The sequence below is a fragment of the Argopecten irradians genome, chromosome 4, assembly GCF_041381155.1.
Source record: "Argopecten irradians isolate NY chromosome 4, Ai_NY, whole genome shotgun sequence".
In the NCBI taxonomy this organism is placed as follows: Eukaryota; Metazoa; Mollusca; class Bivalvia; order Pectinida; family Pectinidae; genus Argopecten; species Argopecten irradians.
This window is the reverse complement of record NC_091137.1, coordinates 25,521,382-25,545,669: the sequence shown is the minus strand read 5'-3', so window position 1 is coordinate 25,545,669 and position 24,288 is coordinate 25,521,382. Positions and strand designations below refer to the sequence as shown.

The 24,288-nt window shown below is 33.3% G+C and overlaps 1 protein-coding gene across 4 annotated transcripts in view; it reads right to left on the bottom strand.

The window, feature by feature from the left end:
• Positions 1-1,326: 1,326 nt before the first annotated feature.
• Positions 1,327-24,288, bottom strand: part of LOC138321092 (uncharacterized) — a 36,204-nt gene continuing 13,242 nt past the window's right edge. Inside the window, exons 1-20 of one of the 4 annotated variants that reach the window (XM_069264506.1) lie at positions 21,965-22,180; positions 20,035-20,274; positions 14,098-14,148; positions 13,796-13,854; positions 13,474-13,568; positions 11,154-11,222; positions 8,620-8,680; positions 8,267-8,363; positions 7,859-7,914; positions 7,515-7,596; positions 7,146-7,251; positions 6,635-6,902; positions 6,184-6,354; positions 5,767-5,907; positions 5,358-5,465; positions 5,023-5,082; positions 4,649-4,742; positions 3,980-4,350; positions 3,542-3,668; positions 1,327-3,252 (exon numbers count right to left, since the gene is read on the bottom strand). In XM_069264506.1, the coding sequence (XP_069120607.1) occupies positions 3,032-3,252; positions 3,542-3,668; positions 3,980-4,350; positions 4,649-4,742; positions 5,023-5,082; positions 5,358-5,465; positions 5,767-5,907; positions 6,184-6,354; positions 6,635-6,902; positions 7,146-7,251; positions 7,515-7,596; positions 7,859-7,914; positions 8,267-8,363; positions 8,620-8,680; positions 11,154-11,222; positions 13,474-13,568; positions 13,796-13,854; positions 14,098-14,148; positions 20,035-20,274; positions 21,965-22,037 (2,550 nt within the window). In that variant the 5' untranslated portion in view covers positions 22,038-22,180 and the 3' untranslated portion in view covers positions 1,327-3,031. Of the gene's footprint in view, positions 3,253-3,541; positions 3,669-3,979; positions 4,351-4,648; positions 4,743-5,022; positions 5,083-5,357; positions 5,466-5,766; positions 5,908-6,183; positions 6,355-6,634; positions 6,903-7,145; positions 7,252-7,514; positions 7,597-7,858; positions 7,915-8,266; positions 8,364-8,619; positions 8,681-11,153; positions 11,223-13,473; positions 13,569-13,795; positions 13,855-14,097; positions 14,149-14,487; positions 14,769-20,034; positions 20,275-20,488; positions 20,641-21,964; positions 22,181-24,288 lie in introns of those variants that run through there. The other 3 variants (XM_069264508.1, XM_069264507.1, XM_069264509.1) reach the window with 3 other exon arrangements.

Here is a 24,288-nt window from a genome sequence, read left to right as displayed (position 1 = left end):
ACCTCATGTTTGGCCAGTGATATATATTTTTTCATGTTTTTATTGTTTATAAGAATTTTTCAATTTTTGTTTCAGAAAGGTAGTGGGCCTTTAACAAAATACCAGTGAGAAAATACAGGGGTCGAATTTTACATTTTTTGTCACTTGCTAAAAATAGCAAGTGCCCAAAAATTTTACTTGCTAAAATATATATTTTTTACTTATAATTAATATCCGTATTCAAATTACAGTTTTGTTATATATAAAATCCTTTATTATTTTTTACATGATGATGTGAAGTGTATATATATAAAGTACATAATGTATATCAACAACATTATAGTATTAGAACTGGGTCCCCAATATTTTCCATTAAAACAATATTTCACAATCATTATGCCATTTTTACAGTTGTCCTTGATAAAAACCACTTGTTGAAATAAGCAAGTGCATATTTTTCACATGCTATTCTGGTATATCTACTTGCAAAATGCAAGTAAAACAGCTTGGAATTCGAGCCCTGGAGTAAAGTTAGGAGAAAATATCAAAGGCTTTGTTTTATTCATATATATTTGGGGAAATAAGCTTCAAACAAGTTCTTATCATCAACAGATAGAAGGTCACTGATTCTATTGGCGTTTCTTAAAACTTGTATGAAGTTGGCATCATTTCAGAGCTTCTCCAGATTCACCAGGGTTCTTTTCCTTCCATTAACAGCTAAATCTTATCGGTTTGAAGGGCATATAAATAAACTATGTCCCCTTCAGTGGAGAAGTATAAGGAGGTTTTGCCATTACTTGCATGGTGGTCGAAGTTTGTTTATTTATGTTTTTATGTTCTATTAACAACAAAGGTCAAGATTATGTGTCAGAGGTCAGAAGGAAATGTCGAAGTCACTGGGATAGTTTATCACCATGTCACACTGAAGCAAACAAACCAGGTCAGGACTATTCAATTATAACATCTACACTACTCCAGAACTCCAGATTTTTTTCATAAAATATATTCGATTAGACAGAATTTACTGTCAGGAAATATGATCATAGATTGGACGAAGAGTATTAACATTGGAGTCATGAAGTAAAGTAAATGGTTTCAATGAAACAGTCCTTATACCATTAAGTCATGCTGTCAAAAATATACAATCAAATAGTTCCATATTACATCATCATATCTTACCAATTAATGGTTTATGAAATATTGTAAAAAGTAATCTCTGATAGTTGACTACATTTTCTTTTGGAATTTGACTTGTAACAAAACCATTGGTTTGATAAGATATGATGATGAAAAATTGCATTGTCTTCAATGGCGTCGTGTAGAGGAATAAACACAAGTACACAAGAATAAGTTTACTGAATTTTATTGAAGTATTGTTCATAATAGAACATTGCGTTTTTATCTTACTTATCTACAGTGTAACAAACTAAACATGAATTATCTAACATCTACAAGTATTGGTGATCTTCACGAAATAAAGGACTAGAAAAAATAAATAGTAAAAGAAGGAAAGATAGAAAGAAGAGAACAGAGGAAACATAGGGATCAAAGAATACAACATACAGTATTTAAAATCTACCGGACATAAAAAATACCCCCAAAATGAGGAAGAGTACATATAAAATTCAATAATTAAAATATGAAATCTTCCTGATAATTATTATAGAATTACAATAACCCAACTCTACATTTATGGATTATCTCCCCTTGGCTGTGATAGGATATGTTTTATCTTTTAGTGTTGTGTTGACAAGTCATTAAGGTGGAATTAAGAATACTGGCCATAAACTACTGGGGTAACACAGAAGTGTACACTTGTATATTACAGTTAATACTAATAGCACTCAAGTGACCACATCATATGTACAATAATTCATTCATAACTCTCACTCACACACAAGAAAATGCTTATTTTACAATGTTTGACAATTACACTATGATAAGTGCTACTTGACAAACACAGTTACATGTACCAAAGTTATCCATACTTTTGCTCCTATTCTTTATCAGCTTCATGATGAATTTTTAACAAACAAATTAAAATTTCAGCATTGTTAAAAAAATACCTTGTTCAAATTATGATGTTAAATAAAATCTCTTGGTATAAAATCATGATTTCTCCAAGCTACAAAGATATTCATTTTAAAATAGATTTCTCTGGAATAAATAGAATATTTCTCCAAATATAACAAGTTACATATATAATTTCTTTAATATTAGGATTTCACTTTAATAATAAAACTCTACTGATAAAAAGAATCTATAAGAAAAAAGGATAACTTAAAACATATATAGATTAAGGGTTTTTTTATTATCTTATACTAACAAGTTACTTGTAAGAAAATACATAAAGGCTGTACTAAGATACATGTAAATTGTATGTGTTCGCCGAAGACATTTACAAAAGGAACATCAATACTGTTTGTATTGAGATTACATTTACATACACATATACAAATATGATACAAATTTAAATACATATGATACAATTATATTTACATAACAAAATTAGAAATATAAAAGTACCCATGTCTAAAAACCTTAACTAATAGCACTGTGTTTAGACATAAGAAAATCAAACATAAACAAAACATTGTACACAAAATCCAAATTATTTCCTGGTAGGAAGAAAATCATTGAACTTATGATAAATGTTCTCCTTTCACTAAAACCACTGCATAATATGCATACAATTGCTGCCTGTCATATACATTAAACATCATAGCTAGAATAATCTGATACTAAATATGATAGCCGTCTTGAATCTGAGTATTGCAGGATTTTTACAAAAAAAAAGCAAATTGAATATCAATGGTTTACAGGTATTTTGATTAAACACTAAAATTCTAGTGTAATGTCAACATAATGATGTTGTCTGAGTGTCACAATAATTCCGATAGCTGGATTATCTGTCACTACACACTAAGATGAGCACAAGTCTCTGTTCACTCTTTAACTAGTGTCCATTTCACTAACAGAAGCGAATCACTCATAAAGACACAATCAGCACACTGGAAGTTAGCATCTATTAGTTCAGTTTGGAGTGTCCATTCTACAAAATGGTGACAGAAGATGAACCGGAGCAGTCACTGTGTGATGAGCTGTAATGGTCAAGGGATCCACGGACATCGAAGACACGCTGCTCGAGGAGTGACTTCCAGGTGTACTTCTGTTCAGCGTCTGGGGCACGGAACAACATCTTGTCAACCTGGTCATGGCGGTTTCTGCTTGATCCCTTGATGGCAGTAGCAAGGTGGAGAACTAACTCAGTAGCTGAAAGGAGGAACAGAAACAAATTAGTTATATTGTTCAATAGATTTTGATAATAAAAGATAACAAAACGAAAATTGTTTTTCTTAATTCAATATTGTTTTTTTTTTTTTTTTTTTTTTTTGTTGAATTTTGATCATTGCTTTTATTTTTCAATTGATCAAATTTATTTTACACATACATACATTTTTAAATAAAATTTGATAGTGTCTTTAAAGTTGGTTAACAATATTTATAGTGTTGCCATTTTAAGATGCCTTTTACACCATGTTATATCTTTATAGACACTTACTGTGTTTTCTGTGGCCTTCCACTCCAGCAACGTTTCGCAGGTAGGTAGGGTTCCAGGAAACTCGAAGGCGGTTGTCGCGTTCTCTCTCTGTCTCAAGAAGCATGTCGTTGAAGAGCATCACATACACCTGGAATCAAAAATAGACAAGTTACAACCACAATTAACATTCTGTGCCATTTTAATTATAAATAAAGCCATATTCTAACCTTTATCAAGTCAAACTAAAATCAGTTAAAGGCAAAAAATGCTTTCTGAATTGGCTTTAATCACATATTATTTTTTTCGTTGCTTAACACATTACATATGTTATAGTTATCTAACCCTGATCAATGTATGAAAAATGTGTCACAATACAGTGAATTCGTATTACTTTTTTTCAAATATTTTTTCTCATCGTTTCTTTTTCTTGTTTGATTGAATATGTTATTGATTAATTACCTTGACCCACTGCTTGCCCTCCCAGCGAAAGAGATCTCCGGCAAAGATGAGGTGTCGGTCAGTCTGGGTGAGCTGGAAAGGCTGGACACCAGGGGCAAAGACAAGACTGTCCTGGATGCGGGCTACCTGGATGTCGACAGATCGGGCATTCACCATGGCAGCTGATGTGATGATGTTGGGGCGTCGGGATCGGCCAGTGGACTTGCAGGAGGATGTGGAACCACTCTCACTACCGCTGCTGGAAGCCGATGAGGAGTAGGACAGGCGCTGGCCTCCATGGGCGGAGCTGGACGATGAGGTCAGTGAGGTCAAACTCTGGACACGGGCAACACAGCTGTAGTTGGTGATGTTGGTAGTGCACTCCTGTAACCCTAAAGACAGAAAAGGGAAAATTAGAATATGTGATTAAATTACTTATGTTTTAGTAATCTAACAAGGTATTTGCTGTACAAATACATGTACCAAAGAGCAAAAAATGGTAATTTTTTTTTTTTAATTTTATGTGGTCAATAATAATAATTATAAAATGATTAGTGGTATACCCATTCTAATTTTACATTGTTTTTTAAAATATGCATTTGATAAGAATGTAGTATAATACATCATACTTCTCAAATTATTTCTTAAATCTTCTACTTTAATCTATTACCAAGTTTCCATAATACTTACATTCTGTGACTTGCTTGAGCTGCTTGTAGTCGTGGTGATCAGCAGGTGTGTTGATGAAGATCTCACGTAAAACCTGGTACAAGTCGTTGATGTGCTGCAAGAAAGGAGGAAAATACACATTAACACATCTCCCATATAAAATTGCTATTAATAAGTCTTAATGTTAATAAATTTTACTAAATTATCTTTTTTTGTTGATAACAAAGAGATTCAAGATGTGTCAGGCACAATACTAAGTGATTCCAAAGTTCAATTCTGTTATATTAATATTTCTCAAATAAAATAGAGTACTTCTTTTTCTTAATCAATCAGAACATTAGAGAATATCAAACATTACATATTCTTTCTGCTATTTCCCTAGAACAGTAACTTACCTGGACAGGTCGGCAGATGAAGGCACTGATGGAGGGCTGTCTCGAGTCCTGAATAGGGTCCTGCAAATGGAAGAAGCATTATATTAATTCTTTTTTAAATCATTGGTAAATCTAAATTTTTGATTCATTAAAAAGTTTTATCTTACAATTATTACCTAATATATATTTTTTTCATATTATACTGTTTCAAAAGATAGGAGTAAAAAACAGTTTCCAAAGATTTCTTTACAAAATAAATCTACAAAGAATTATTGAGATTTGTAATAACAGTTAAACCATAGATATGCTTTATAAATTAAATGTTAATCATTGGCCTATTTGGTTTTTTGTCTTACCTTGAGAAACTTCATGAAGTCAGTGTTGCTGCGAAGGTCAGACAGAACGTTGTTGGCTTCGTCTAGTCCCTTGGCGTAGAGGTCGTAGGCTTGGCAAAGCATGTGCATCTGTAATATATGAAAAACAAATTCAATTAAAAGATATACAAATTAAATTCAAAATATTTAAATAGTGAAAAACATTCATTTGCATTTAACTTGACCCAATACTTAAACCAATATTGTTAACAACCCATGATTTATTTATTTCTGCATTACCTCCCCTTAGATCATAAACCATACAAAATTGATTTTTCTTAGTACTAAGTATTGAAACTTGGCTACAATTTCCTTTAATGAATAATATATGCTTGCCATAACTTTATAAATTTACAATTGAAAGAGAATGGTACTTTTCTACAACACATACCTTAGACTGGTAGATCATGCCAACGAAGTTCATGAAGTTCTGGCCATCAGCACTGTTCAAGGAACCGTCAGTGTCGGAGGACAACATGGAGGGTCGGTTGTCGTTGATCTGCTTCACCTGGTACTCAGAAATCGTCACCACCTGTCAATCAAAACAAACATTAGTTAGGTAACAACATAAAAGATTGTTATTCAAACAATTTTCTTAAACCCTCAAGTTGAAAGTTTAAACATATTTACAAGTTATGCTATTCGTTGATTTTGAACCCGATGTCAGACTTCTAAATTTTTTTAAATGGCAAGTTTTCTCTAGTTCTTGATTTTTCAAATAACGTGTAGACATGAAATAATAAATAGCTTGAAATTGATAACTGTTTTCTAGAATAAAAATTACTTCTGGCCCATTATAGAAACATACCTTCTCAATGTTCTGGAAGAGAGCTGTGTGCTGCTTCTGGCTGAGAATACAGTGGCGGAGGGGTCGGGAGAAGCGCTGCATACCGGCGTGCATGAAGTCGATGAAGTCTAACTCAAGGCTCAGGAGTCGGTGCATGGCATCCTGTTTCCGTCGCTCAGCAGTCATAACAGTCTGAGAGAAAAAAGGAAAGTTTATACAAATTGCCCAGAATAAAGTCTACCGTATAAAAGAAAAGAAATCCAAATTCAATAAGGTATAGGTTTGTTATTTCTATTCCTTTATCATTATTTCTAACAGAAATATTTCAGAAACAATTTGTGTTTTTCTTCCCAAATGATTGTTTATGTTTTTTTACTTGTGTCTTTTAAGAAAACTTTTCTATAATATAACTCGAAGAAAATGATAACATTATAAGATCAATATCAGACTAAAACTAAGCGTCATAACGTACCTGGTGTCCGTTACAGAAGAGTGGGAGGGGTGTACTGGTGATGAGGTTGCTGGGAAGCATCAGGAGGTTCTCGTCGACGGAAATCTCGTTCTCCTTGTACTCCTCGTAGGAATCAGCCTCCGATGACTCCCTGGGGTCCTGGCCGGCGCGGATGTCGTTCTGCTCAAAGGTTCCTGCAGGGGTCTGTTTCCATGGCGACTTGTCGAGAGGCTCAATGCTGATCTGACGAGGTCGCTGAATGTCCATTACGATGGAGTTGCCGGCATGCCTGCAGAAGAAAGATTGATCCCATGTAAATAATTCAAATACTAAAGAAAATTAATAAATCAAAAAGCTTTGGTTTTGTCTTTCTTAAACATTATTTCAATTTGACTCGTATTTGTCATTATAGATAAACCTTTTAAGCTGTAACAGAATTGTGCTGGAATAATCAAATTTTCATACATTTTTTTTAACTTAATTGCTTGAATGTTCCTTCTTGAATTGAACTTTTCATTGTTATCTAACTTACTTGACAAGCTTGGCGACGCTGGCAGCCTGTGATCGGGAGACATTCTGGCTGTTGACGCGGACGACACAGTCACCTGGCTGCAGCCCAGCTGACTCGGCAGGGGAAGCTAAAACACAAACACAGATTATTAACAGGTGTTAAAGTTTATCAACCAACATATTATCGTGGTAGGTCAATTAATATCAAAATTTCTTCATTTAATTTTTCAGTAAAATCAACTTTGGCCTTATTTTTGTACATGTGCAAGTAAAAGGAGATTCTTTTTTCTTAAAAAAATATCTAATTATCAATTAGCCATTTATTGCTTATTTTTATTACTTATGAGTTACTTCATCTTAATCATTTATGATAAATGTCCAGGAAACTTACCTCTATCAACACGACCAACTTTGACTGGACAGGATTCGATGACGGAAAATCCAAAACCGTGCTTGCCTCGATGAACCGTTACCTGTAAAATGGAAAATTTGAAATAATGAAAAGTGAAAATTCAAAACATTAGAATTCATGTTTGAAACAATGAAAAGTAAAAATAATTTTTTAAAACATCTGGATTTTAATAAGAATTAATGATATCACTTAATGATCAAAATATGACAGTTTGGTATGAAATGTTTGGTGTAATTGAATATAAGCATACTTTAATTAAATAGATGAGTAATTGGGGAATGCAATTAATTAATTAATTACTAAGATTTATAATAAATACTTACACTGACAGCATCCATGCCCCAAACATCTTTGTTGACCTGTGGGATGTTCTCTGGATCTAAATAAATAACAATTTATTGATTAGATAAGCATACAAGCATGGAATATTTGTTAAATACAAAGCAAAATTATGACTGTGTACAAGAATGAAATAAATCTTATATACAATTGAATGTTATTGTAAATCTCTTTATTTACTTTTTTAATCTTTTCTTAACCAATTAAAATCTCTAAATATCAAATGGTTTTATGTTTTGATCTCCCATGGAATTTAATTCTTTTAATTTCTATCTAAATATTTTTTCTCTTGCTTTCTTTTTCAATTTTTTCTACAAAGAACTGATAATTTGTAAGGAATTTTGTCAACAAAATCAATATGAATAATCAATGAAATGTGTGTTAAGACTTACTGCGTAGCTTGAGCTCTGGCTTCTGTTTGTGAGACACCTGTAGATGTTTCTTACGGCCGATCTCCTCTGTCAACAAGTAGTACCATCCACCGACATCCTATACAATAAAATGAAACAATTAGTTTATAAGCATTGTTCATATGAATAGAGGTGATACAAGAAAATTCACTGAATTATTTTTAAGTTTTCTTAGCATAAAAACAAATAGAGCAAAATAGAAAATAAATATTTTCAATAGAACAGACTTAGATAAGACATAAAATACTTAAAACTTTATAACTCATTGAAAATTTTACTTAAAAAAATAGAATTATTTCCAGTGTAAATTACATTAATATTGATTGACATCTTACCTTCCTGGGGTTCAGCAGGTGACAGATACCAAACGACATGCAGCCCAAAAACTCAGTCACACTACAAATAAAATAATAACATTATAAATCTTCTGTACATCTTACCTGCCTAATTACAACAGGGTTTCAGGTATACTGATACTCACTACATAAAATCAACAATCAAAGTAGAGTACTTGCAGAAGTTATGAAACCAGTAAAAATACCAGTAAAGCACATCAGTGGTGATAAGTAAAATAATGTCATAAAGCTAGAAAAAAAAGATTAATAGGAGCAAATCAGCCATAATGTCAAATAAAGCACAAAGAAAATGTTTGCCTAGGTTAACTGCAAAAATAACATTAATTATAAAATACGAACTTTTTCTCACGGTACGAAACCAGGTTTTGGTAAGTAAGTGAATCCCCCTCCATATCCAATGTCTATCCCAGTCAGACTGGTTAACCCTTTTGATCCTGTGTGTTATTACAACATTACTGGGGCACAATACCAGTTGATCCCTAATATAGAACAGCCTACCTTGGGTCCCGTCCAGGTAAAACCTAATTAGCTAATTGTGTTAACAGTGCAGGGTGCCCCACCTTGATTTTTAGAATCACATTGGGTAAGCTATACCAGACTAGCCTGTCATTCCTAGCTGATTAAATTAAGAAACTTATTATGAAAAGTGTTGAGAACCCTAGTGACTTCAGTTCAACACATAATTTAAGTAGAGTACTGGCATAATTAGCAGACATGGTCATTTAGAAAAGGTGTCGTGGAAGTCTGTATAACTCTGGGAGAGCCATTACCGTAAAAACATATTGTAAAAGGTGTCAACTGAATTCTACATGATATTAATCAATAATGTTGCTAATTAAAGTCCAATATTGGCTTTTATCACACTGTAATTCCAAGTTGAGTAGAAATTCAAATAAAATATCAACTTGTCAGAAATAACATCTGCTTCATGTGGTTTCTGTAATTTATTATGGTAATCATATGGCAAAAATTAGGTCTCCTTACAAAGAGACTTCAGCACTGAGTAATACTTAATATACACATATGGTAACTTTAATTTGGGATTGTCAAATAAAATTAGGTCAATGATGCCTTTGGAAAATAAACATGTTTTATCTAAATCTATACAAATATATTTTCTATGTTTCTACTGAAATGGCATAAGTGTACAGCCTAAAAAATATTAGGGGCATATTCTAAAACTACTTGTACTTATGATTATAAAACTATCTCTGGTAAAGATATGGAAAATATATTTTCGAAAAACCACATTTTGCGAGAAAATCCCTCTGTAAGGTGGTGTGCTAAGTAAGTTGATCTTTTAAAGTTTTCTAAGCATCAAAGGACACTAAATCCCATGAGAGGCTCACCTGGTGTCTGCTTCAGGTGTGAGAGTAGGGATTTAATCTAGGTAATAATCTGGTTGAATTAGACTTGTCCAGCAGAGTAAAGTAGTATGGCTAATAGAAGTAGGTGACAATACACCACTGTTTCCCAGTGTTTAATGACTGGTCCCTGCTGTACCTCTGTCTGACAATGTTCCTCATTATCACTATACATCTCTATAGTTCCCACCAAACAGCCTTAACCAATGCTTTTCTCCCAACCCCAACACTACCCATTGTCACCCCACACTTTTATGGTTTGAATTATTCAACATTACAAATGTTCAGAGACGAAGAAATATTGATCTGTTCTTGTTATCATATGGTATAAAAATTATCAGATCTTCCAGCAGAATTCCGACACATGATTGTAAGATTTATTCAGCTGTCTGTTAACAATACCACAGCCCATAGGAAGCTTTACAATCATTCCAATACATGTTTTAGTGTACCGCAGTACATAATTAAGTTACCACACCTGCCGTCACAAAGTTGCCATAGAAACCAAACAATATACAAGCAAAATTCATATTTACCTTGAACTAACAAACTTTCTCGTGCAGATGTTTTGATCCATATCAAGTTTTTGAAAATTTAAGCCGTTAAAAAACTTTTTTATAAACTTTTAACTAAAACCTTTTCTCCTACCTTTTAATTTCAACAGTGCATATCAATATATGTAATTACTATTTGAGATATGTATCTTGTGTGGCCTAATTATAACTGTCAAATTTCTTTTCAACTTTTAAACCTAGTCCTTAATTTTCAAAGATCAATAAACAAATTTTCCAGGTGTATACAGACTAAATATCATTAATCTGTAAAATACAACAGAAACTTCACTCTATGTGTATCTACCATAACCTCTTACACACCTGAATGGTTTGCACCTGCCCAACTTTTGATTTCATTTTAACAAAATTTAAATACTCTCAATGGATCATGACTTCTATTCTGTACTTTTCTATATTTCTATAAACTTTTAATTTTCTAATAACCACTTACGATCATAAACATCTGTACCTTAGGGCAACCATCATTTAGATAAAAAGTCTCTGCTGATTTTTTCCTTTCTATAAGTTAGGCTAAATATTTCATATTTTCTATACAATAGATCAAGATAAAACAGAGATATGTAAATGTCCTTACCTTGTACCCTGGTCCCTGTGCCAAACGGAAATCATCAGGCGCTTGTTGTAATCTTCTTCACTCAGCTCACTGTAACAAAGACATAAACATTGTCAAATATGAAAATCAATTTAAATTTTCTGAAAACAGAAATATGATGTGGAACGGTCAATGTTATCAATTTCTAAACAATAGCTCCATGAAGCTGCATGAACACCTTTTTTCATCTGAACATTTTTAATCCTTGCCAAACAATAAATTCCATAATTAAATATTAATGTGTCTTGAGTTTGTCCTTTAAGATAGCTATGTTATACCTCATAAACTATAACTTCTGACTAAAAACTGTAAATAATTGACTATGTTTGTTAACCCAGATCAGAAACAACTATCAAATATTGAAATAATTAATTTGTCATAAACAAAAATATTCTGGTTTAAGTTCACATGTACCTTGTAGCCATCCTGTACTAAAGATCAATGTTTCACCTTAAACCTTTGAATTCTACATGTTATATATACATAAAGTTATACAAAAAAATGATTTCACTTACACCACAATGAATTCACAGTAACACGAGATCATGCTGATCAGGTATTTGTAAATGTGTGACTAAGCTTTGTGTTTGAGGATGTAGATTTAATCGATGTGTTAATTTACTCCTGTTTTCCCACATTCATTTAACAGTTTATTGTATAAGTCACAGCAAGCCAAGCACACAGATTCATAGCTCTTATAGAATATAATATAAATGTATAACCATATTGACCAAACAAACTGTGAAAAATAATTTAAAAGATTATGTTCACTAGCAAAGTGATAAGATATTTTCTTATACTATCAAGTAAAGAAAAACAGTTTTCTGTATAAGCTATTTCAAACAAAATTTATACAAAAATATTCCTTAAGAGAAACATATTGTTTTTTATGTTTAAATGACAAAGCAATTATAAAGTCTGTTTGTACATTCATTATTTCAATTTAGTCACACAATACATAATATCCAACAGATGTCTTTATCTACAGAAGTTGACAGATAAAAAATACTAATTAATCAACTTGGCATTCAGCTGTATATTAGTGTCAATCAGGTAACACACAATCTGGTAGTTACACAGGTAACTAATTAGTGTACTCCAGGTATGACAATTGGCAGAGGAAAGAAACAATAGGATCATCTACTTGACAGGTAGCCCTGTCACCTGTTAGCTGCTACCTGATAATTTACCTGTGTCAGCTTCTGTACCTAATTGATACACAGGTAACTAAACATGAAATAGCATCAATGGCACTAATTAAATGTTTGACATGAATTGACATGGACAGACAGAAAGATGACTCAGATAGCCCACAAAAAAGCTGTAGAAATATTGTAATTAAAAAATCAGTAAGACTATCTAATTAAAGTGACGTCAATTTAGAATAAAGAAATACTTTTTTTTTCATTTTGATGTTTTAAATGGTCATCAGATATCAATTAAATGCTATTTAAATACTTGTTATTTGTTTGGAGTTATTTTGAATTATAGGCATTTTCTTTGAATGCTTTTAAAATTTTATTGTAAAAAGGATTATTCAAAAACTAGTCCAACCATCACCATACCTCAAAGTAAAGGATTTTTTTCATAATAAGTCAACCTTTATACATTTTGGATATCAATGAAATACTTTATAAAGAAAACATTCAGGTGTTTGCCAAAATAAAAGAAGTTATCAATATTATTACAAGGTGTTGGGAGACAATTGTTCTGAGTTAGAATAATCCATTACTAAAACACCCACGATTTATCACATTAAGCCATAGAAAACATGTCACTTTAATATCCCTGGGAACGTGGTAACAAATGGATATATATACAATCAAATATTTTGCATTAAGATATAGTTCTGTATATAAAATGAAGTTAAATAAATGAATCTTTTTCTTATTTCAAATTTTCATGAACAGCGCACTTAGCAAATCTTTACATTAAACTATAATACACCCGTTTGACATGATTTGTTTATTTGTTTACTTTGTGTATTTGTTAACACTTATGTGTAAATCAACTGGCACTAAATATTACACTTACTTTCTAATGTAGGGAAATGTGTACACATATATTCAACTTTCAATATTACACTTATGTCAGGAATTTTGGGGCTTTTCACTATGTGATCTTGACCACTTATAAAGGGAACTTAAAATACTGTTAATTGCTGTTTCCTTGGATTTTTTAATACCAATTAAAAACAAACTTCAATTGCCAATACATTAAGCCTTTTTTCAAGACGTATCATACATGGTACACAAACAACAAATAAAGAAAAGAAAATAATAAACATAAAAGATGTACTTACAAGGAGAACTTCTCGTCATAGAGGGGGTTGTTGGAGTCTATCACCATCTCGGTCTTACAGCGGGACTTCTTGGTGTCGTCGGGGATCAAAGACATCTACAATAAATAGAACAATATAATTACAGGTCAAATTTTTTAAACATCAAAACGAAAGCAAATGTTTATGAACCCATGTTGATATATATCTTTTTAATATATTCTCAATTAACAATATTCTATTGTCTCAATGCTTCACTTCAATTAATTTTGAAACTTGTGTAAAGGATTAATTACTTTATGCTCATTAGATAAATATTTTTTTCAAATATACCAAAATAGATTACCTTAACGAAGGAGTTGCAGAGTGGCTTCCACTTGGACTGGAGGTGACGGGCTTGCACAACTAAAAAAAAAAAAAATTTAAGTAAAGGAATAAGATATTCAAAGATATTAACTGGATAAAAATAAATAAAAGAGAAATTTGTCTTTAAAAAAAAAGTTTAAGCTAATGAATACACATTCATAACTTTATTTTTAAATAATTAATGATTATTAATTATAACTTGTTATATTCTAATAAGGGAAAGGAATAATTTTTATAAGATCCATTGATTTCAAAGTTATTGACAAAAGATCTGAAACTTACCATGAACTGTCAAAAGGCCAAAGTTCATGTAGGCAGAAATCTTCAGCTGTCCTGTTAACAAAAATATCCATATTAGAAATAATGTTTGGTTGATTAATTAACAAATGTTACAACTTTTACCATTAGATACTGGCATTTACTAGGCCAAGAACTATACAACATATAAATCACCATGTCATTGTTCCACTGAAAATTAAAAAAGGATAGAAAGTTATACGCTTAATTAATTCTAATTCTAATTAATGATATTGATTAAAAATGATAGAAGTTAGAACATATGAAATTAAAACATTTAATAAATATGAAGATATGCATAAGTAAAATAATAGTAATATGTATATATAAAAAAAAAATATTAAAAAGAAATAATTAATTAGTGTAATTAATTACCTCGGGCAAACATGCCACGCTTAGGAGATGCAAACCCTAAGGCTGCAGTCCCCAACCTGATGACCATGATGATGCACAAATATGGAAAGTCACTATACACAAGCACTATAATGTATCAAGTTATATAGGAGAGTAAATCCCAGAAATAATTAACTCAAATCCAGAGTCCACAAAATCAGGCTGCTCTTATCAATGTCTGTCACATAAGGTTAATCGAGATGAAATGAGGGGTGAAGATTCACAGGTGTAAAAATAGGCCTCATGGTCAGTCCTACTCCAAATTAGAGCAGTGGGGTCAACAAGGGCTCTGATTGGTCAGAATCCCAGGTGTGTACCTGTTAGGCACATACAAGCTAGTCAGGTAATGGGTAAGTGTATAGGTATGTGCAGCCAGGTGTGAAATTTACAGGTACTGTGTAAGCTACACCTGGCCAAGACAATAGGTATATACCCTATTGAGCAGCTCAATATAGTAGAATAAACATTCTAGGAAAACATATTACATATAAGTTATTGGTAAAGATAACAGTTAGTTGAGTATTAACCACTTCTATTGAGAGTTAATGGGTTTGTTTGCATAATTGATACAATTAATCTTTAGGGTCAAACTCGGGTGATAAAATCCCAGGATATTTGACCTGATATAATTTTTAATCTGTCTGACCCCCATATGTCTGAGTATTTTCACACTTGCATCCAGCCTGTGCATTTTCTATGAAAAGATGTCAAACTTGTGACACTTACAAAATAAATATTGCAGAGTTTTATAATCAGAATTTGTTTATCCATAGGATATAGCTATGTGCCAACAGCCCCTATTAGGCATTATCTATGTGCACTATAGATAGGGCCTGATAACAACCCCAACACAGTAGTACTCTAAATGCATTCTCATCCATTAGTTGGTCCAACATTCACTTATCACAGAAATCTTCCATTAGCCCATTACAATCAATCAGAAATACATATTTGGGTACACAACAATAAAATTTGTCCTATATATCAAAATTTGGTGATACTATCAGTTTAAAACTGCATTAGGTTTTAATTGCAGAAGAGGGATACCAATTACTAATTCTAACCCTTACAGTCTTAACATTGACATTTGCCTGAGTGCTTGGTCCATTTCTACTAGGCTTTATAGTTCATGATTTACCGACTACCGGGGTACATAACTATGCCTATTACCAGATTACAGCTACTGATGGTCCAATGGTGTAAATTTTAAAAGAACTTGAAACATCTCCTCCCTGATTAATCTAATCAGGAAATAAATCTGTCATAAATATTGATCCACACCTTAAAGGTTCAACGACCAAAGTCTTTCCTCTTCTATAGATATTGGTGAGGAAAACCTTTAAATCTTCTATGTGTCTCACTACATCACAAGAAACACTACTTGAGCTTATAGTTATAATATAGAAATTACTCTAACAAACAGAAACATGCTGATAATTAAGATTTAATCTCACCATATTAAACTTTATCAGAAATCTTTCTCTAGGACCTGTTACTTTTATGTCATTTTTTTCTTCTTTAAGTTACACAAATATATTGATGTGTATTTAACAATTTATTCAGTGCAACATTAGTTTTCACTTCATTGAGACAAATCCACTGTTAGTAATAAATCAGATTTTTTTTTTTAATTTATCTCATTTTTTTTCTGCTACATGGATTTTGAATACAGCAGGTGTATATTAACAGTACTGCTGGCTTTTGTGTGGGCCAAACTGTACCTGGATTCCGATACAGCAGGTGATACAGGGACAATGGTTTGGGCGAATGACAAAGCACGTGGATGTTAGATAAATAGGAGCCTACTGTCAGGTATAAAAACATGACAAACTGAGTGCCACCGAGACAACAGAGACGAAAATCAAACACTCGAGACGAGATGTACACGAAAAGAAGATTAGGGATCACTTGGGTGCCCTACAGTACACATTTAAAAGTGAGCGGTTATCCATTATCAAATCCATTATCAAATCTAACTTGGTGGAAAATAGGTAGCTGAAGGGTATAGAACTTAGATACACCACGCGTCCTCAATCATTCTCCACGCGCTCAACGTCTAACATTTACCTTTCGACATGTGGTCGCTCACACGACTCTTTGTTTGTGGTTATGCTTGGTTAGATACAGAAACTTAAATGTAAACCCAGTGTTATGTATATGACTGTCACTTACATTAAGGTAGAGCACTAGATATTTAAAGATGAAATTGGAGGATTTCATTTTAAATCATTGTAAATGTAAAAATATTTAAAGAGGTTTTAGCTGCTGTTAAAGTACTGGTTCCTGTGATAAAATAGCATTAAGTAATAAGGTCAAATTTATTTCAAATGATGCAAGTATGAGGTCATTGTGTGTATGATACCAAGGGAGGGGAGGGGGCCAGGGGAGAGGATAGGGGTTCCTTTAATCTTCCTTAGTCTGCAGGGTCCCCATGATGTCCATAAATGTGGTAAAGAAATATACTACATATATAGCATAAAATTTATTTCAAAAACTATATGGGGTCCAGCTTGTGTGTGTGAAATGGGGTGGGGTATATTTTATCTTGTCTTATATACCCTCAGTTAGCTGGGGTGGTGGGGCACCCTACCTCCCAACCCACTAAGTGTGACCTAACACAAATCTTCCTATACACCTGTACTACTATGATGTAACAATTTGACCCCTCATGGATACAGACCCCGACCATAAAACCACACCTACCTTACATATACCTATAGATAACCCCCCAAAATGGACTTCATCTCACACAATATCACCCCATAAAACTGACATTGCCCAAATGTCCACCTTTTATCAGGATCCTAAAATGGTACTTATATGGCCTTTTATGGGTTTGTGAATATGTTAAGGCACTGACTTTTCAACCCTTATTGAAGTTCAATAGCCCCTTTTTGTTCAGTACACAAGGGGCACCTGCTATGTCCATCAAGCCACAGCCCTGTTAGGGGTCTGGTGCCTTTGGCCCCACAGACACAGATTAGGTATCAGTTTGTAGGGCTGACAAAAATAGCACCAAATTGTCAAATAATGAGAGCTATTCATTAAAGCCATCATTTATGTGTTGTTCTCTGCTGGAGTTGATTTCAAATTATGCAGTCCCTGTTTGGATCAGCTTTCAGGGGTATAAGCCTCACATCAGTACAAATTCTATCTAGTTTAAAATCCATTTTTTTCTGACTAAAAAATAATAATATCTGTTAACAATGGCTATTGATGTTGTTGATACAGACACATCTGTCCTTCAGGGACAAAGACCACTGCACAAAAACATGTCAAATTGTAGAAGCTTTGAAACTTTAATGAGAAAATTACAGTGTTTGTCAAATAACATTTAGATCTGGCTGATCTCAAAGTACTGCTCTCTGTTGATAGCTTTTACAAGAACAACATGACAGATATCAACTATCTGGTTTCTTTTGTTTTGTAAAAAATTTTAAAACATTCTTTTGCAATGTGAACTTCCCTATTTTTATTGTGTATAATTAGGCTTTTGAGGATGTTTCTATAGTGAACATTTAATACTCTATACCAGAATTGGGAAATTAAGAACATTTCTAGACCAGCTAGAGGATGCATCTACCAAGGTCAAAAATCCCCAAGGGAAAACTTTACCTAAATCAATTTCTGACAGATTTTAATTTAATTAGCAGACCTAATTAAAACAAGCACCTGTTGCTGACTTCCTTAAATATCAGTTAGAGGGAGAAGTCATTTAGCATACTAGTCTTATTACTGTCAAACTCTGTATAAACAAATTACATTTGAAAACAATTTACTGATTCTGTCCAAGGCACACATACCCTCTAACCTTATCTGTATCAGCTCATTATAGCCCATGTACAAATCACTCTCTACAAATTGCATTTGAAAACAATTTACTGATAAGTGGAATGATCCCTGTCTGTGGCACATTGGTCCATTTTAACAAATTAGATTTGAAAAACAATTTAGTGATAAGTGAAGTTGGACCTCCCCCTGTATTGGACACAATTAGTTTGAGAATTTCCTTGGTATACTGCTGGGAATTCCAACTGAGTTTCAGATGTCACACAGCATACTTACAACCAACCACCTATCAGATTCAGAGGCTGAGACCTCAACATACAGGGAATCTCTACACAAAATCTGGTCTTGATAAATACAAATGTTCTGGAACAAATGACCTGGGGACATTTCTCCCCTAATGGTGTGCATTTTTAGCAGTTTTAGCATGTCTGTCATGAATCATTTTTCAGCGCACTCTGACACCTTCCTAAATTTCAACAAGAATTTTGTCAAGACTGTAAAATATTCACAATGTTTGAAAATCCTGTCATGAATGATTTTTCAAGTTTTGTTGACAGACTAAAATTAATATTCATCATTAACGTTGATTCAGTCACTAACACCATGAAATTCCTGTACTGATAGCTCTATCGCTGTACAGCCATGTGCTCATTTCTACTGTTCATGATTTCTCCTAGATAATTGACATGTGCACCTAAGCATATACTTTTTAATTCTTAAAAGTCAAAAGCTATGGCTTCATTAAATTTCTTGAAATTTGAACCCCCTACACAAACTAACAAGTAAGATTTATTGCTGGAAAATTGAAACTAGAGAATTTAGTGATCTGTGACGCTAAGTGCAGCTGGGTGTAAAATCTTCCTCTGGATAAGCACAGTGTGTTATTATATTGTGTTTGATTAAATAGTGATATGATTATGAATATGATTATCTGAAATAATGAGCAGAGAACATAATGGCCTTCTATAGGATGTGAGAACAGAGCACAGACAGAAACCATTAGTGTACCATCAGAATTAGACACAGCTCATAAAGATGTGCTCAAATAGACATTCACAGGATCAGACTCATTGTGAAGACTTGACTTCTAACAATAAAGACATTGTAGATTGGCTGTCCTTCCAATGTATCATTACATCACTGCTAAAACCTTTTGAGATTTGACCACAGGCCTGGTCAAAATTGGGCAGTTTGGTCATTGAAGAGTGACCAGTTTTACCAGAACTAATGAAAGGCTGGTCAGAATGACCTTGATAAAACCTAGTGACCTTATCAGTTCCTATCTGACTATCTTAATTAGGTAATCTAGGAGGAAACTGGTAGTAAAATTAAACCTTGTGACATCTTTGGTTCTGTTATCTTTTTAATAAGTACCTGTTCAAACATTAAGCTGTCAGTTGGTAAAAGTAACGACTGTTAAAGTCATTGTCGGGTAGTAAAACCATTAGCTAATAGACCTTGTTTCCTGGTAAAAACTCAAAACTATCAGAAAAAATCTTCTTTTCAAACATTTTAATGGCCACTTAGTCACCTGATGATGTAACTATAGTGGTCAATATTGCCTAGCAAGCAAGCTTAATTAATGCTATTAGACTTTGTATGCTCCACCTGCTTGGAGGAAGTTATCACTCATTTATGCAAATTATCTGACTTTTTAGTGAGATTTTGTTTAAATTTTCACCAGGAACCAAAAGTTGAAGGTTATTCATATTCAAAAAATAATAACAACAGAAAACTTACCTTCACTCTGTAAAACTTTGAGTGGCTTCGTTCTGGACTTTTGGACAGGTTTGACATCTGGGGTACTTGTGGGGTAGGAGTCATCAGGCTTGAGGGATGAACTTTTCTCCTCACTACTTCCCGATACTTTTAGTCTTTTACATGGGCTAATGATCTGAGCTATGCTTTCAATCTCTTCATATACATGTACACTCTCCATGGCGGGCTGGGTGGGGCGCATTGCATTCATCTGCATTCGATCTGAAACCAAAGAAATAATTAATTAAAATTACATATCAAAATATAAGATACAGTTATCAAGCATTATCAGATAATTTTAAAAAAATAATTGTATCTATAACAGTGAAAAATGAAAATCTGTCATTAAGTCCACGAAAATTTATTTTCAAAAAAAAAAATCCGTTTTTACCCAATTTATTTGCAAATTATATTACGCAAGGGAGATAAGTCTTACATAATTGTACTGTCCTTGACCTCCACCTCTACAAGATGATGTATCACTGCTTCATGAACATTAATTATATTTAAATCCACAACATGATAATTCAAACAACAATCCATAAATCCTGCTACCGAAACACATTCAACATGCATGTCGAACAGCATGGGGTTTACTAGTGTATTTAAACTTAGTCGCGATGTCAGAGGTTAGACAGGGCATTTGAACCGTAGCGAAACATTTGGGTTATAATATGGTCAAAGGTCGAAAGCTACTTCCGTTTACTAGATGACAAATGAAGCTATTATAACGCGTACAAATGACCAGTGGTCTAAATCCAATTTCTAATGTTAGTTTAACAAACATGGACACAAGACCCGCCGTAAATCAAGTCCGCTACGGCCATCACATCAAAGGGTAGCGCGCACAGCCTCCGGCTGGAACTACACCGCCAACAACATTTTTACCGTTTTGAACCGTAAAAAAGTTGCATGACAAATTCACCAAAGAATTTCACTTCCTACTAAGGATGATCAAGAAAATAAGAGGAATTCGTGAAATCCAACGGTCTTGGGAAAATAAAGCTGCGAAATTGTTTCGCAAAGATGGCTTTCAACATTATATTTATGTGTTAGTTAATATTATAATGGTCTAATTTAATATTTTATTTAAAAGATAATATAGATCTACTTACTAGATTTTTATATATCAGGAATAACATATTATGCCAATATCACTCTTTGATTCTTGTTTAAAATAACCCTCATGCAGGTTTTTCCTCTCTCCAGTACCAGTAGTAACAACTGAACATCATCATTCAATTAACCCATACTATAACCGTTTTAGTACCCAATTTTCCAATTTTCACGAGCGAGGAGTGAAAGCGAAAGTAGGAGGTGTTACGAATAGATAAGATCTCGCGCCGGTGACACCTGAATTAGAGACCCCGGGCCAATATACCGTGACATTGATCGACGTAACATGATTGCCCTGGGGTGTACAAATCTATCTACCAACTGTCACTAGGGTTTTACAGTCAGTTTATTTTGTTTTTAAAACCAAAAGTGAATAATTTGAATTTTTATCAAATTTTATCTCACCATAAAAATTCTTCAAACTTTTAACACGATTAGATGAATTTGAAGTTTCGCTTTGATATCGTTACAGTATAGATATCAATCCTTAAGCAATAAAACATTGTAATTTGAGAACCATAGATGATTTATTCTTTAAAAAAAATCAACAATTTTTAAGTGTTTACCGATCTTTTCCTTTTAGTTACGATGCTAGTTAAAATATTAAAACCCACAAGTTCAAACACGAAATACCAGTTACTGAATTTACAATTTTTACGATCGGAATTAGTCTTTGAAAACAAAAACACTATTACTTCACAGATATTGTAACAAGAAAACTTAAAAAAAGATAAAATCAACCAATGTAAGAAATTACAACCAAAACTACGACATATATATAAATAAGACAACGTACCTGGGAAAATAGAGTAGATATTTTCCTTACATTCCCTCCGAGACCTTAGCAGATCGTAAATAGACTGATACATGATTCTTAATGACACGAAACGTAAACACACAAATCCGATTTATTCCACAGTTCCAGTGGTCAAGTGGTCATGATTTGTACACAAGGGGTCAGTTAATTCTCCCTAAGTCCATCATTTACTGAGATTCTACTGTATTAAATGTCCGTCGCCAATTGTACAGCGGTCACTAATCCTCTTTTCCAACGTCCGTTTTCAATTAAAATCCCGTTTTTGTCACACACACATTAAGATGCTGGTAGCCGATAAATATGGAAGATCGGTCCCAGCATCAGGGGGTCAGAGTCGAAATATGGCGAGACTATTGACAAATGTAGAAACCCTGTAGTCTATTAAATTCGTCACGAATGTTGACAGTGAGCTCAATGTTTGCTGTGATAATCCGTCACTATTTGCTCTATAAAGACCACAAATACTATAAAGAAATCCAAGACTGAGTGCCCAACACAAAGATGTGCTCTAGACCTGATACAATTGAGTTATGATGATATTAATAAGGAAAGAATCGACTATATCCATATCGGAATTCCCCAAGGCATTAAGTATTTATTTTTTCACATTACAATGATTATTTTATATTCATCCAGGCATCAGGCCAGTTATTATAAGTTGCCAAACGACTACAATAGGGGTACATAGTATAATAGCCAGGACAACAATGGTCAGTGAAAGCCATTTGACCACGGGGTATGGTATGACATGATCGTATCAGTAGTTCTACATGATCCCGGGGGTCGGGGTCAGTGCCATAAACTGACATCCCGACCCTACTGGTCGGTTATGACTACAGGTATGTACTAATTGTACTTAAGTCGTGGTTAATACATCAGATAACTATCAATCTGTACTTGTAACATTGATTAGGCTACCATTAATTTGGGAGTACTTAGGGTGTCACAAGTTAAACTAAATCAATATTAGTAGTTTCTTTGTCACCAGTATACCTTATTTAGAAAAAAAACATGATGATGGCCTAATTGCATATTTGTAAATAATAACGGGACTTTAAAACCGGAATATTGATGCAATTCCGTTACGTCATAACGGCTGGCAACGTGCAACGGTTACTCGGGATACTGCAATCTGCACACTTGCTAGAACTGTGGAGTTCGGGAATTACTACAACTTGTAAAGAATATTGATGTCTTTTAAGAGATAGACCAGACCTATTTTCAAACTCTTTACGTGTAATTTGACTAACTTCATACACATGCCACCCACTACGTTTCTCAACAAATGTGCCATTTCAACATCATCAACGCTATCATTGCTACTATGGCTTCAATTTACACAAATACTCTTTGACCAGAATCATCAACCGACGATAGATTCTCTATGGTAATGAATTCTATTTGTGTCGTTTGATGGACCGATATCCGTTATTTAGTTAGCTAATTAACAGACTCAGAGTATCATTGCATTGCAATAATAACAGCTTGTGAAAGAGATAGTTTTCAACATTGAGTGATGAAAGGTTTATTTGGTCAACTGAAACGTTTTAGATCCGGTAAACAGTCTGTACAATTTTAATGATCTTTTAATCCGTCTGACAATTTACTGGCTCAGCACCCACAAGGAAGCTCGAGTGTTTTATAAGTAGCTGAAAAGGTCTAATTCTTTGATCCGATCTGTCTAGTCCCACTTGAGAATGTTTTCTGTAAGTCTTTAAAACATCAGACCCGCTAGCTCAAAGGTTAACAAGAGGATAACCCGTGGTCAAAGTAGTTTAATGATGAAGCTAACAGAATCGGTACAGTCTGAAGCTCTTTGCTTCCTATTAATCATTAGTTACACACTGGTTTGGACATACAAACTTCAGGTATTTTGTGAGTTACATTTACTCTAAAAATGTGGTACAAGAGATACACAATCGATCTAATTAATTATCTATATATCCATGTACTTTGATATAGGTTTAAGATCAAATCAGCATTATAATGCCATTATTACAGTACCACGTTTCCAATTTTCCAAATTGTAAGCAAATCAGTTCCAAAACCTATCCGAACTACATATACGTGTTTTAGACTATCGACCTCGGATTACCGTATTTTCATTCACTGAAAATTATCAATATTTTGAGAAACCTGAATATACTTATGTAACATTCCAAAGATAAAGAAAATTTCAAGCAACGCATTTTGTCTATTAGAACATAAGTACTGATGAAGTCGCTCTTGGATAGTCGTTACGAAAGGCCAAATTAAGAATCGGTTAGTTTAAACTACAATATAATTGTGTCCTCCTATTTATT